At 55.0% G+C, this 14,477-nt stretch overlaps 1 protein-coding gene across 1 annotated transcript in view; it reads left to right on the top strand.

Annotated features, from left to right (window-relative positions):
• Nucleotides 1-14,040, top strand: part of ARRDC1 (arrestin domain containing 1) — a 26,800-nt gene extending 12,760 nt beyond the window's left edge. Inside the window, exons 3-8 of the mRNA XM_009888018.1 lie at nucleotides 10,461-10,511; nucleotides 11,058-11,212; nucleotides 11,698-11,880; nucleotides 12,254-12,430; nucleotides 12,614-13,025; nucleotides 13,976-14,040. Of these exons, the coding sequence (XP_009886320.1) occupies nucleotides 10,461-10,511; nucleotides 11,058-11,212; nucleotides 11,698-11,880; nucleotides 12,254-12,430; nucleotides 12,614-13,025; nucleotides 13,976-14,040 (1,043 nt within the window). The remainder of the gene's footprint in view (nucleotides 1-10,460; nucleotides 10,512-11,057; nucleotides 11,213-11,697; nucleotides 11,881-12,253; nucleotides 12,431-12,613; nucleotides 13,026-13,975) is intronic.
• Nucleotides 14,041-14,477: the final 437 nt, after the last annotated feature.

Genomic DNA, 14,477 nt, shown 5'->3' with positions numbered 1-14,477 from the left:
AAGAGGCCCCGCTTGGCCACCAGCTTGCGACTCCTGCCCTGGCTGGTGTCGGACAGCCGCAGGCGAAAGGCAGCGAGCACCGCAAGCAAAGGTTACTGCAGCTGCAGACAAACACTGCGGTGGCGTATGGGACGGTCCTGCCATGTGTGTAACAAAAAAAAACCCAAAACCCACCAAAAAACCAACAACAAAAAAACCCTCAAACAAACAAAAAACCCAAACCAAAAACCCAACCAGAAAAACACATGAATGCATCCCTGTTCCCCCAGGTGAGGGCTGGCTGAGCCCACCTTCCTTCTCATGCCCTGAAAAGCAAAGAACTGGAGGGAGAGCGGGGACCGGGGAGGCCCTGTGGTTCGGGGAGGAGGTGCTGCCTTTCTGCGGTGCTGCAAGAGCATCTCACCCACGAAGGGGGATGTCACCTCCCGGCAGCACAAATGTAAAATGAATGGAGGAAGGGGAGGAACTTGCTTCTGCCTTGGAGGACTCATGTGTTCCCCTCCTTCCAGCAATGCTGTTACTGCTCCTTTTTGAACCTGTGCATTAAAAAAAACCCAACCACAAAGCAAGGGTGAGCAGCATGACCCTGCTGGGGGAGGGCGCAGCAGCCAGGCTGTGCCCTGTGATGCCACTCTCCCCGCTGGCACCATCCCCAGCGCTCTTGCAGAGGGCTCATGCAGCCCAATACCTCAGCTTGGATTGAGGGAGGACCCCAGGTGTCCCCAAGGCCATCTCCCCTGTCCCTGGTGAGCAGCCCCTTCTCCAGCGGGGCCACAGCAGTTCCGGCACCTGGGGAGGATGGTGCAGGCAGGCGGGCTCAGCCTGAAAAACAACCCGCCTCGCTCTCTCCCTTCCCACATCCTGAGCAGTAACTTTATAAACAAACTGGGCTCTTTGAGGACACGTAGGGGGAAGGGGAGAGGAGGTTTGCAAAACTATCGGGGCTTGGATTGCTCTTTAAGCATCTAAAAGCAACTCCGCACTTCTCCACCCACACACCTTTGCACTGAAATAAGTGAGGGGGCAGCTCGTCCTCTGTAGCATCAGCTGTCTCTTGTATTACACGCTGTTTTGTTGGGTTTTTTTAAGGGTGTATGTTGTGTGAGAAAGGAGGCAGGCCCTGAAATAACTTAGGTGCCCGCTTTGCAATGTAAAGCACTTACTGAAGGCACTGGTCTGATCCTTAATTTCCTTTCATGCTCCCCCTTGGAGCAGCACCCAGGGTGCAGGGGGCTCAGCTCCCGCAGGTTGGTGACCGGTGGTTTTGCTGCAGAGGACCCTGCTCGCATCTGTGCCGGCGCGGTGCGTGTCCCCGCTCGAGCAGTGCAGCGTCTGTGCCCCGGGAAAGCCTCTTGCCGGGGCAGAGCGGGGCCGAGCTGCACGCTGGAGGCAGCGGGCACCCCTGAGCTGCTGGGGGGTGGCGCAGGGTCTGTGCTGTAGCCCTGGAGGTAACACACAGGCCAGCGGTTTAATGAACTTGGGCTCTTTACGTAAGAGCTGCTGGAAAGCGCTGAGCATACCAGCCGGTCTGGAGCCCCTCGCTGCTCAGTTTGCTGGAGGACACAGCGCAGCGCCGGGGAGGTCCCTCAGTCCCCGGGTGGCCCTCGGGGGAGGCTTGTCATTTGTCTCCCGGAGGGGACGCCAAGGCAGGATTTGTTTTTCCCTCTTGGCCTGGGTTTGACTTGGACACTTGCTCCCTGGTGTTGATTTTTCTTGGGTCCTCTTTTTGCAAAGAAATGCAGTAGGGGTGGGAAGAAGTGGGGGGGGATGTTGGGTTTCTCTGTGTGTCAGTGGTGCAGGAGATCAAGTACACCAGTTGCAGCAAGTACAAAATAGCACTGCTTGTACCCGCAGCTCTCCAACACAGAAATGCTTCTCTTGATCTGATATAATGGAGTAATTCAGCTCTGCGGAGGCCTCCTGCTCCTCTCCCCCTCCCCTGCTGCAGCTCTGGCCTTATTCAGCCGGAGAGGAGCAGGTCCGCTGTGTGCCTGTACCCACACGGGGCTGTTTTCTTTGGACGCCCTGTATCTCTGAGGGCACACACAGCTCTTGCCCTGTGGATGGGTTGTGCATGCAAAGATAGACTTTCCCCCCTCCCTTCCTCCCCCCCGTAAATCCTACTAGTACCTGAGTTGAACCTGTGCAGGGAGCTGGCTGTAATTTCCAGCTGACCTTACTTTTGGCAGCTTGTTAGCTAGCTAGAAGGCGCTGCAGGGAATTCCTGGCTGCTCCCCGCGCTTCCTTTGCTGGCAGATTTTTTTGTACGAAGAGCTAAAAAGGGGCAGCTGTGCATCGCCTCTTCCCTGGGGTGGCTCTCTGCTGGCCTGGCAGTGTTGCCAACAGTAGGCACAGGGTGATGATCCTGTCTTGCAGCTGAATTTAAAAACCTTAGTGACCTGACTAAGCAGGCGTGGAGACACTTAAGTTTCTTGTTCTGTGCTCAGGAATCGCTGTATGAGCAGGAGGTAGCAAAGCAGTGGGTGATGCTCCCGGACAGCCCCTGGCCAGGTGAGAGCAGGAGGGTGCCCGTGGGCAGCGGTGAGCCATTAAGGACGTGCTGGTGCCAGGCCCTGGCCGCACTGTGCTCCCGGGTTCAGGAGCAGTAACTTGCAGGTTCGGCCCAGGAAAACCACGTGGAAGGACCTGCAGTTGCCTTGGGTCGCAGCAGCTTCCTTAGCACTTCCCGTTTTCTTGCCTCAATAGATCACTGTTAACCGTTGGAGGTTTTTTGCAGCATTGGCATACTGCCAGATCCTGCTAATTCATTGAAAATGTCACTGGAAAAATGCTGACACAGAGATTTGTAAGCAGTGGGCCCTTTGCTCTGGCCTCAGTGCTGAGCTTTCTGGTGTGTTTTGTTCCTCTTCTTGTACCTCCTGTTTTACAGAAAGGTTTATTTCAGCAGCGTTAACCATATTGGAGCACTGGAGGTTGTTCCTGCTGTTTGTTTGCTTGCATGTAAATCCAGCGTGAGCGAGTTGCTGCTTTGAACGGGAGCTTGGAGCCTGCTGGGGACTGTGCTCCCTCGCTGCCGTATGGCAGCTCTGCTCGGCTGAAGCGCTGCTCGGTAGCAGGAGAGCTCTTGTTTGAGCAAAACTAAACTGAGCTAAACGCCGAGTCTTTCCCCAGCAGGTCTGGCTGTGCGTGCTGGCAGGTCACTCTTCTGCCTGTCGGCTGCTCCCTCTGTGGCACCTGTGTCTGCTGCAGGGAAGGCATGAGCAAATGTGTGCATTTACCCTCATTTGTTGCAGTTTGTAATCCCGTGTATTAGCTTAATCCAGCAGAGACTGAATTGGAGTCCTCAATGCTAAAGCTGCAATGGCCTGGCATCACCTGAAGTGTCCTGACACAGACAAAATCATGCTTCCCATCTGACGTCTCTGATACAGCCTGCAGCGAGCTGGAAGAGCTCTGACCTTCTTGCTTACATCTAATATTCAATTTTCTGGGCTGCAAAGGTAGATGAGGAGAGACAGGAGGGCAGGGTGCTGGCTGTCGGGACTGCAGCGAGAGTGACGGTTCCTCCAGTAGCTGGGGAATCGGTATCCTGTAGCACAGGGCAGATGCAGGGCTGCCTGTTTCTCCACCTGAAAGTGCGAAACACAAACCTGCTTCTTTCCTGCTGTCTGCCTGGAGAGCCTCGAGGGGAGAGTACCTGAGCTGGTATCAGTCTAACTCAGCACCTTCGGAGGAGCTCCCCTTCCCCAGGGGAGCAGGAGGGCTGATTTTAGGCAGCAGGAAGGCTACACTGCTACAAGCAATGGCAAGGGGACCAGCAAGAACTAGGTACCTTACCGTACTACGTGATTTGGCCAACACAGTTAATGCATCACTTGCTAAGTAGCCAGAGAGAAATTGCCATATGGCCCAGCCTGCTGTTCCTCTACTAGAAGAATCAAAAAATATGCGTACTCCAAAGGCGCAGCTTGTTCCTCTGCTCTAGAGCAGCAGCGTCTTTGCGTGCAGCAGGAGGGAGCAGAGCCGCTGCCATCTGCTTGGCAGGTACCGTCCGGGAGAGATGGAGATTGGGGTAGGAGCCCCGTTTCGGCTGCTCCCCAGCTCTGTGCCTGGGGGACAGGGACACCTTCCAGTCTCCTAGTTGTGGCTACGGCGCAAACAGCTCCCTCCTTGTTGGGTAATGGAGGGAGCAATACACAGAATATTCATCGTTTTCACGCTAGTCTAGCTGTGGATGAAGCCAGGTGAGGCAGAGGTGTGTGTTGTACCGCACGCTGCGTTTCCTGGCCCTGCAGCCTGCTGTGTGCTCAGACGTCTGGGCTGTCTCTCCCAGGGCACCGGAGCATGAGATTTCACCGGGGTGAGTAATAAGGTTTGGCTGAGTCTGTCATGTTTGTGCACCAGTGACCAAGGCATTTCCCAACCCTCTTCTGGCTTCTCTTCCTCTGGCACCAACCTGGAAGTCCTGGCTTTGTCGTGGGGGCAGTCAGCCTCGTGGAGGGATGGCTGTGACCGCCTGTGGCTTCCAGCTGCCCAGGGATGGAGTCGCTGTGGCTGTGGGAGCCAACCTGGGAGGAGGCGTTTGGCAGATGTCCCTGTGGTGGTACTGGTTTGAACGTGCAGCCCAGGCAGATCCGGCCCCACCAGTACTATGAGACTGGCCTGTTTGCATGGGCCGCTAACCGAGGAAGTTGCAGAACAGCCCTGGGAAGCCCAGGCAGGATGCATTAGGTAGGGCCTTGTTCCTGCGTGGCTGGTTGTCTCCTCCTGAACTCAGCCCTGCCCTGCTCTCCTGCCAGGGCAGAGGCTGCCAGAGGACCTTTCCCAGCCTTCGGCTGGCTGCCAGTTCACCCTGTGGCCGTGCTGGCAGGGCGGGCGGTTTCCCCTCGCTCTCAGAGGGATGGCGGTGTTGAAGGGCTGGTGACTTCTCTGGCTGCCAGCTCTGCCTGGGCAGCACCGGCCGGGGGAGCTGCGCTGCTCAGAAAAGAGTCCAAAGCCTTTCAGCACCTGGGCTGTGGCAGAGGAAGCTCGACTTGGATTGTTTGTTTAGCAGTGTAAATGCGGACGTGTGGTTGTTTCACCCACACGCTGTTATGACGGTGTCATGTTTTCCCATGTGGTTGTGCGGCGGTGTTGCTGGTTTGCAGTGAGCAGGGGGAAACCGTCATCGATCAAAGCAGAGCTGTCTGTGGGGAGGGAACGGTGTATCCAGTGGTAGGGTGGGCTCAGGGGCATGGTCAGCTCGAGCTTTGCATGGGAAACCCATTAATTTCTGTCCCTCCACTGCACATGAACGTGACCGTAGATGCCCTGAGTGCTGTGGGACAGTGCTGCAGCACTGAGGTCTGTTGTGTCACTCAGGGCTGCGCTCCCCAACGCTGGCGGTGGATGCTCTGCAGACTCTGATCGCCCAGTCAAGCCCCACCTGGGCCTGGCTGTGTCACCAGGTTACCTCCTGGGGACCCGGCAGAGGACTTGGCATCAGCCCTCTGGATTGAGGCACTTTCTGCACTTGATGGGTCCTCCCAGGCCTCCTTCCAGTCTGCTGGTACAGGCGAACACTCCCCTGTCCCAGCATGGAGTGGAGGGGAGCGGCTGAGCTGTGAACGGGAGAGTCCATTTGCTTCCAGACAAATCTCCGCTGGATTCAGGGAAATCTCAGAGGTCACTCTCCGCTTTGCACTGTAAGGTGGCTTTTCCACGCTGTTAGCGTGTTGTTGCTGCTCCTGCTGTCTTGGTTTCTTTTTTTCCAGGCTGTCTGGCACAGCAGCTCCTTTCCCTCCAGGAATTTTTAGGGAGGATGTTTCTGAAGGCCATGCGGGGGTGGCCAATCTCTGCTGGCTCGACTCCTATCGGAGGAAAGGCTGTTGCAGGTATGGCTCCACAGCAGAACCCTGCTAATCCAGATGCCTCTGCTGCCTAATGACTTTCTCAAGGTATTTTTAGCTGCACATAAACTTCAGGAAAAGGTTTTTGCGGCCAAGCACACTGTGGCCTTTGTTCAGGCTTCTGGGAATGGGGAGGTAACGGCTCCGTGCGGCTGCAGTGGCATGCACAGCCCTTTCCCCTCGCAGTGCGTTTGCAAGCTCAGGAGCATTGCCGCCTGCTGCGTGGGGCTGTTGGAGACCCCTCAAGCGATGCTGAACTCCTGCTGACCTGCTCTCGCCCATGCGCAGTCTGCAGCTTGCTTTAGCAAAGCTCCTTCTTCAGGAGCAGCTCAGAAAGGAGCTTTCAGAAAGTGCTGCTCCTGCCGGGTGTCTGCATGTCAGGGTGGCTGTCGGAGGAAACCACCTCACCTCTCCCTGCTGCCAACTGTCGTCTCTGTTGCGAAGTCAACTTGCGGGCAGAATCGGCACATTAAATGTCCTGGATCTTTACTTGAAGCTCTCAAGGCGGGAGGGACAGGGACAGTCAATTTTGTGTCCCCCTTGCTGCTTGGATGCTGGAGTTGCACAGTGGACACGGCCGGGCAGGCAGAACGGCTCTGTGCGCGGTGCACGATGCTGTGTCTCCCTTGCTGTGGTCCAGGGATTCTCCCCAAGGCACGCATGTTGCCCTGTCCTACCATTGTGGTGGCTGAGTGGGACAGGTGAGCCCTGCGAGTGTCCCTTGCAGGGAGCTGAGGTGGCTTTTGCTGCCGTTGTCCACACGAGAGGTACCCGGGTGTTGGGGCAAGGTCAGCCTGTGCCCTGCCCATGCTCACGGGATGGCCGGGACAAGGGAAATGGCAGACTTTTCCCATTGTAGCAAGACTAGTCAGCATTTGGAAATGGAAGCTCAGCCTTTAGGAGCAGAGTTACTGTATGGAGAGTTTGAAAGAAGTTGCCAGCTCTCTTCCCAGTATAAGGGGGGGACTTGCTTCCGGACTCGCCAACTTTCCATCTGCCAGAGGCATCAGACTGCATGGCAGAAGCCCAAAATGGTTTTGTAATCCCAGGCAGGTTGGACATGGAGCCTTCAGTGTCCTTGCTGGAGGAGCTCCTGCCAGGAGGGGCAAGCATGTAAATATCTGTCTCTCCTGCCCGCAGCGGGAAGCAGGTAGGACCCAGGCTTGCCTGCGGTCCCCGCTGCCTTGTTGCTCCATCAGGTGCTCTGGATCGTGCCCGTGTTTTCATGGGAGTCTCCTGTCTTGGTCATGTTCATCTGTTTTTCTTCATCTATTTTTATTAACCCTTGTCTCCGAAATAGCTCTTGGCAATGAACTCCCACACCCCTTCCACTTTGCTCACCAGTGGGATCGTCAAAATGCCTGCTCAGGGGTGCCTACAGCTGGGGTTGGGGGTGCCCAGCCGGACACAGGGCTGAGGGTGCTGCTGCCCCTCGTAGCCCCTGGACCAGCGACCTGCTCAAACAGCCTCTGTGCTTGTGATAAGGGCAAGAAACGCAGGTGTTCAGCTGGACGTTGGGGCTCTGCGAGCAGCTGGCTGTTCGTTAGCCATGCTGGTAAATGAAGCTGTGTGTGGTGGCATCTGCGTCTGTGGGTAGGACCTGGGTGCTCCGTCCAGCCTGCTGGAGAATTCCCTCTATGTGCAGGATCTCAGGGCTGGCATAAAGACGCTTCTTTCTTTGGGGGAAGGAGACCGGGGGCTGAAAGGAGCAGGTCTGAAAGCAAGAGCTGCTGCTAATTGCCTGCAGCATCTCTCTGCTTAATGGAGTGGAGAATAGAGCTCGCTGTGTTTCCCTGGCTCCCTGCTTGGTGCGGGGCTGAGGTCTGGGCTCTCGTGGCCACAAACCAAGCGTTGCTGCGATGGGGCACGACTTCAGTCTGGGGTAGCTGGTCTTGGAACTCATCGCTGGCTGTGAAGAGCGGGAACGGCGTTTTCCAGCCCTTGTGGGCAGCTCGTTGCAGGCAGGACTGCAGGAAGGGTTTGCAGGCTGCTCCCTGCCCCAGGTGGGGTCACAGCCAGCCTGAGTATGTGGTGAGCCAACAGGTTTCTGGGCTTGGTCTGAGCTGTTGGGGTGGTCAACCCTGACCTGCGGGCGGTTCTCATCTGATGACTTACTCAGAGGCTGGGCTACCCGTGAGGAAACTGCATCAGTGCCACCAAGTCACACGGTGGCTCCGACAGCCGAACCACATCCTCTGCAAGTGCTGCTGGCCATGCATGTTGCTGGGAGAGCTTATTGCCTCACTCAGTGCTGCTGTTGGGAGCAACCTTGAGGAGCCCTGGTTTTCTGCAGGGGCTTAGAACCGTGAACTTGCAGGGTCACTTCCAGCCCGGCTTTCTGTTGGCGCACATAAGCGGGGCAGGAGCTTGACCGACATGACTTGTTGGATCATGCTGCCTGTAATGTAGGAGGGGGACTTTCACTTTGTGGAGTCTGTGAGCTCTTCCTAAGGGTCCTGGAAAGGCTGCAAAGTTTCATGCTGCTAGCAGGAGACTTGAAATCACTGCCTGCATGCTCACCTGGGGCTCTGCAGGTCAGACAGCTGGAAAGTCTTCAAGTCTTGGTGGAAACTCAGTGGCCACTGTCCTCTGGGACTCCCATCTCCCTTCCTTCTGCACTGCAGTAACGGGACTTGCTCCCTCTCCCTTTCAGATGGAGCAAAGTCCCCTTACTGCAATGCAGAAGCTGCGCAGGAGAGTCGATGTATTCCAGTTTATTGATTCGCTTTCCAAAAGTAAGGATAACGGGTATAAGATCAATGTTGAATGGTGCCCAATAAAAAGCAGAAACTCTTGGAGCAGCAAACAAGCACTGGGTTAGTTGAGTCATGTGAATTAGCCAGGCTTTACCCCGTAACCAACAAGCAAAGGCACCTGCTACGTCTCAATCCGCTGCCTTTAACTGAGCGAGGCTTCCCAAGAAGGGAAGAGGAGCAGCTGGCCCACACCTCTGTGCCTCTCCCAGCTCTGCGAGGCATCAGGCCTGGCCGGGAAGGCACTGACTGGCTTTGTACCTCCACCTGGTGACAAGACTGAGTGTTGCATTTTAGCCTACATAATTGGATTTTATTTGGGCGACGGGGAGGGAAATCACCAGGGAGGTGTTCTGGCTGGGGTGATGGGAATGAGCGAATCTTGTGCCTCTCTGTCAAGACAAAGTGTGTAAGTAGACATCTCTTAGTTTTCTCCTGACTTGCCTTTGTAGCGATAAGCGATGGGATGCTTGTCCTATTATTTGTTCTGCCTGCCTTTGTGCTGCAGGCGGGATGCACGCTAACTGGGGTGTCCTTAGGTCCCCACGGGGTGGCTGAGCGAGCGGAGGGGCAGAGGTGCAGCTTTTCATACTGTGAAGGCTGCACCGAATCAAACGCCACCTGCCTGCCTCCTTACCCGGATTGCAGTGTCAGTGCGGGGGGATTTACCCTTCTCTCTTCCCCACCTCCTCCGTCATGTAATCCACTTAATCCCCTGACGGTAGGACTCTCTTACTGTCAGTTCTGTGGAGCCAGTATTGCTAAGGAGTGAGCTGTCTCCTCTGTCTTGAATCAACAAAAGAGCCAGCCAAACCTAGAGTCTTGGTACCCCCAGCAATGATCCTACAAAGCAGCGTAAACACGGCTCGATTTAATCAGTATCCAGGTCTCCTCTTAGCACTGCCAACTTAAAACCAAAACCTCTCATGTTGACATGTATTTAACAAATGTGGATAAACCTTAGTGCTTTGCTTACTGAAGGCAACATTGGGAGCTGCCTGATGTTACTGGATCACGCTGCAGGTCCAGTTCAGCTGTCGTGGCTATCCTGGGAGGGAGCTGGGAGCCTGGATGGGAGTGTGGAGGGTGGATAGGGTCAGGAAGTCTGAGCCTGTAGCTGTTGTTTTAGCTGTGCGCTGAGCCTTGGCCATGATCTGTGGCCTCAAGGCCACCGTTGCAGAGCGGGATGCAGTTGAAGAAAACCAGCGTTGAGGTTTTAACATTGCAGAAATCTTCTGCTTGGCTCCTGTTGTCTAAGCAGCCGGGCTGAGGTATTGCAGGTCCCTTTTCGGGACCGGGAGTGGATTTAGGCCTGGGAGATGGACCTCTGGTTCCAGCTCCTGAACACTGTGCAGTCTGCATGGGGCTTGGTATGCAGCCAAGGCTATAGTGGCTTGATGCCCACCAGACCTCCTCACTGCCCTCAGACAGTGCCTCTGCTTTCTCACCTTCCCCCTGACTGCCTGCAGCCTGCTTGCATAAAGATAAACACACAGCATCCCTTCTCCATGCCCTGTGTCAGGAGTGTGGGGGTAACCACTTGCTATTGCACTGGGATCCCTTAAATCCTGTCCCAAACCACTTTATTTCTAGAGTATCTTAACGTGGAACCAGTCATTGGGAATGGAGATGTCTCCTGTCCTGAGAAGAGGTGGGTGGCAGCAGATGCTCACCTTGAGTCAAGCACTGCTTGGTGGATCTGGAGGATGAGCACGGAGTTGTCCAGTGGGCTGAAGGCAGCTGAATAAGTTGTGTGTTGTTCCCCAGGTGGTGGCCTCTCTCCAGAAGATAATGCTCCAAAACCCCTGTTCCAAGGCGATGGCCTGTCCCACTTACCTTTTACTCTTGTTTCCTGCAGGGGTCCTGACAGCTGGAGAGCACAACTTTCCCTTCCAGTTCCTTCTGCCAGGTATGGTGCAGATAAACAGCCAAAGGCGCTTCCATGTAAGCCTTGGCTTTTGCAGCCTCCTGAGCTGAGCAGGACTTGGGCTGGATGGCAGAGGCGGGCTGGCAGCTTGGCCCAGAGACACTAGAGGGAGCATAAGGTCAGCCACAGAGAGCAGAGGAGCTTAAACATGCGAGTACCTTCTGTGCTAGCGCAAAGCCAGGTCTGAGCTGTCGCTGACGCCTCTCCAAGCGCGACCTTATGAGCTCTCTGGGTGTGCGCAGGAGTCCTGGCCTGTGGCTAGCCGGCCGTCCTGCATGCAGTGCGCTCAGAGAGAGGATCTCTGCTATTGAACCTGTGGCTGCAGAGGATCCCTTCTATGGGGAGGTTGCAGCAAGGTCTCCAAGTGTTCAGCTCCACGTCTTTTTTTTGGGGGAATCCCCATGTGCTAAGGTACTGGCAGAACTCCTCAGGTGAAGAGGGAAGATCTTTATAGTAACTGTCTATTTCCAGTTCAGGAACACTTGGCCTGACTTAGCTTTATGGTCCTTTTCTTTCTCTTGGTTCTAGCCTCTGCTCCTACATCATTTGAAGGCCCTTTTGGCAAGGTCCTCCATCAGGTGAAAGCTGTGATAGATACACCTCGCTTCTCCAAGGACTACAAGTGCAACAAGATCTTTTATGTTCTCTGCCCTCTCAACTTGAACGACATTCCTGACATTGAGGTAAGAACAAGGAGGAGCACGGCTGGGAAGTACCAAGCACTTGTCCTTGTCACGCATGCTGTCTGGGGAGTAATTGGGTGGTTGGACAACTCTCTGACTGCACGCTCTGACTGTGCAAGAGCAGGAGAAGGGCTCTGTCCTCCCTTGCCATCAGTCCCTGCTCCCAGTCATTTTTGACTCATCCACACATTGCTTTGGAAGATTTAGGTGAATTTTCAGCACGCAGAGAGAGGTGTTTGCCGATAGCATCAGGTGCTTGTAGAGACCTGGGTTTGGGAAACTTGTTTTGAAGGAAAGGGAGACTAATAGGACAACAAAACTGGGGGGATGGAGAAGAGACCCGTTGTCTGCGGTAGTGCTGTGTTGCTGGTTCATTGTGTCCTCTTCAGACCCGATATTTCTGCTTGCTTTGAATCTCTGAGTGCTTTCCTGGACACTCTCTGACTCTCTTGAGCCAACATCTCTGTCTCTCTGCTGTCCTGCAGCAGCCCAACACTATGTCAATCACCAAGAAGTTCAACTACAAGCTTGTGAAAAGTGGCAACATTATTTTGACTGCCACCTCAGATCTGAAAGGATACATCGTGGGGCAAGCAATCCAGCTCCGCACCGACATAGAGAACAAATCGGGCCGGGACACGGGGGCTGTGGTAGCCAGTCTGCTCCAGGTAAGCATCCGAAAGGGTGATTCTTCAGCTTGTGCTGGTAGACCACCTTCCTCCAAGGCCTCTGAAACTGGGGCAGTTCTCGCCACAGTGTGCATCTCTGCTGTGTGTGGCTGGGGGGTGGCAGCGAGGAGTCCAGACCTCTGGCTAACTCCATTTCTTCCTGGGGAAAGAGGTGGTAGAACTTGTCTTGCTTATACCAACTCATTCTGTCATATAATGATGGGTATTTCTGCCCTGTAATATGCACGTTAGGTTTTCACTCGTGCTTATTTGACAAAGCAGTTGGGTGGTTTTGTGTCCTGACTTATGTTTGTGGGAGATGGAAGACCATCTTCAGTCTTTCTGCTAGCTGTATTTTCTCCTGTCTGTACAGAAAGTGGCTTACAAATCCAAGCGCTGGATTTACGACCTGAGGACCATCGCGGAGGTGGAAGGCTCAGGAGTGAAAGCCTGGAAACATGCAGAATGGAAGGAGCAGATCCTCGTTCCGGCACTGCCCCAGTCCATTCTGCAGGGCTGTAGCCTCATACATATCGACTACTACATCCAAGTGAGTACCTCGATGGTCCTGGGGAGCTCCAGTGGGCTGTGCTGCAACTTCTGTGCTCCCTTCTGGGTTGAGCTCGATTGCTGAACTCCGTAGCTGTGTGGTGTGGGTGGCCCTCGCATCAGGTGAACCTTCTCAGTGCAATGTATAACGGAGAGGATGCCACTGTTTTTCCTTCTCTTCCAGGTTTCCCTCAAGTCTCCAGAGGTTTCGGTCACTCTCCCCATTTATATTGGTAACATTGCTGTGAACAGGGTGCCTCTGAGCCCCTCCCGGTCCATCCAGCACATACCCTCTGCAGTGGTACCCAGTGCCCCGCCGGAGGAAGAGGAGGCTGCCAGCGGTTATCACCCAATGGACAATATCTTGATCCCCACCAAAAGCCATTCCCAGCAGCAGCCGTTTAGCTACGCCCCAGGACTGAGCTTCCAGGAGATAAGGGTGGACTCGGAGCAGACGGGCTCCCCAAACCATCCCACGCTCTGCCTGTCGACGGGAGCCACTGTCCCTTACTACGCTGAGGGGAACGTGGTGCCCGTCCCCACGGCCAGCTCCCTCATTTTGCCTCCGGAGTACAGCACGTGGGGCTACCCATATGGTGAGCAGCGCGCTCCTGAGATCTAAACGGGGTGGCGGTGTGGTAGTAAATGTCTCCTACAATAAGAGTCTCCTTGCTAGCTGCGAAGTAGGTGGGAATATAGGGATGTCAGCCTGCCGGGGGCTGATGTCAGAGGGGATCATGAGATCTCTCTGCTTTAGCCTCTGGAGGAGTCCCCTCTTACAGCTGTAAAAGCCGGCTGTCCGTTCCCACGTCTGCGGCCGTGCCTGCCCTGGGCTCGTCGTGAGAGGATCTCCCTGTTCTTAAATGAGCTTTCAGCCTCCCACTGATAGAAAAACTTCTTGGCTTGTGGTGAGGCTGGTGGGAGCAGAGCCAGGAAAATGATGCAACTGAAATCTTCCGTCTGACTTGGAGTGGGCTTGCAGCTGGGCTGGAGACACAGGCTGTGGGGGCGGGAGCTGAGAGACTGTCCAGAATGGAAAAGCTTGGGGAAATCCCAGCGTGCTGGATTCGTGGAGCCGTGCTTGTCCCGGGCGTCAGGGACCAGCAGTGTCTGTTAGCACAGACAGACTGTTAGCACAGTCCTACCCAAATAAACCCCTTTGTTAGCAGTGGGGTAACGAGACACTCGCTGTGTCCCTTCAGCCCTGGCTTGGGGCACACAGAGCACGGGTCACCTGTGATGTGAAGTACACGAGGATGCTTGTGAAAGAAGGGGAGAAACAGAACAGGACTTAGAGGTGCCGATTTTAACCCCTGGAGGCATGAGGACAGGGATGGGACTGGCTGGCTCAAATTCTGCGCGTGCACCTGCAAACCCCATCTATTTCAGTGGGGCAGGTTGTAGGGTCGTGTAGAGAGAGTGCCTGCATGTGTGACATGTACATGTGAGCAGTTTGCTTTATTCTGCATCATGTTACATAGACTGGGGTGAAGGGAACCTCCCAAACACCCACTGTAACCACTCTTACTCTCTTTTTCCCCCACAGAGGCGCCTCCATCCTATGAGCAGAGCTGCAGCAGTGCCAACTCCAGCATCAGCAATGGCAACTAGCCTCCCCTGCTTCGAGCCCCGCTGGCGCTGCCCGCCCCCAGGCGCCACGGTTCACCTGCCTACTGCAAAGTCTGGTACAGCACAAGGCGTCTTTTTATCTCTCCGGCTGCTTGGGGGAGTAAATGGCACATCCCGGCCTGGGCTTTTGAAGTCTCTTTTTAGGGGGCGGGGGGGGGGGGGGGGAACAAAAAGGGCAGCCAGAGCAGCCCGTGCGTGTGTGTAGGAGAGACATCTGGGAAACTGAACCATCTCCTTCTGCTCCACCAAGTGCTGGAGAACTGGTTTTGCCCCAGGGATGCCCTCTGCAGCAGCCTGTGTTTAAAGTACTGTAGTCAACACTAACTGCTTTACTATTGAAGCACCTGCAATGCCTTATCTGAAACGCTCCTGACTTGGCATGTCTCCACTGTAGGTGAAGGCTGGGCTGTGTGGACTTT

This window comes from Charadrius vociferus, unplaced genomic scaffold (genome assembly GCF_000708025.1).
Source record: "Charadrius vociferus isolate BGI_N301 unplaced genomic scaffold, ASM70802v2 scaffold1040, whole genome shotgun sequence".
Classification (NCBI taxonomy): Eukaryota; Metazoa; Chordata; class Aves; order Charadriiformes; family Charadriidae; genus Charadrius; species Charadrius vociferus.
The sequence above is the reverse complement of the archived record's forward strand: the minus strand, read 5'-3'. Positions and strand labels throughout refer to the sequence as shown.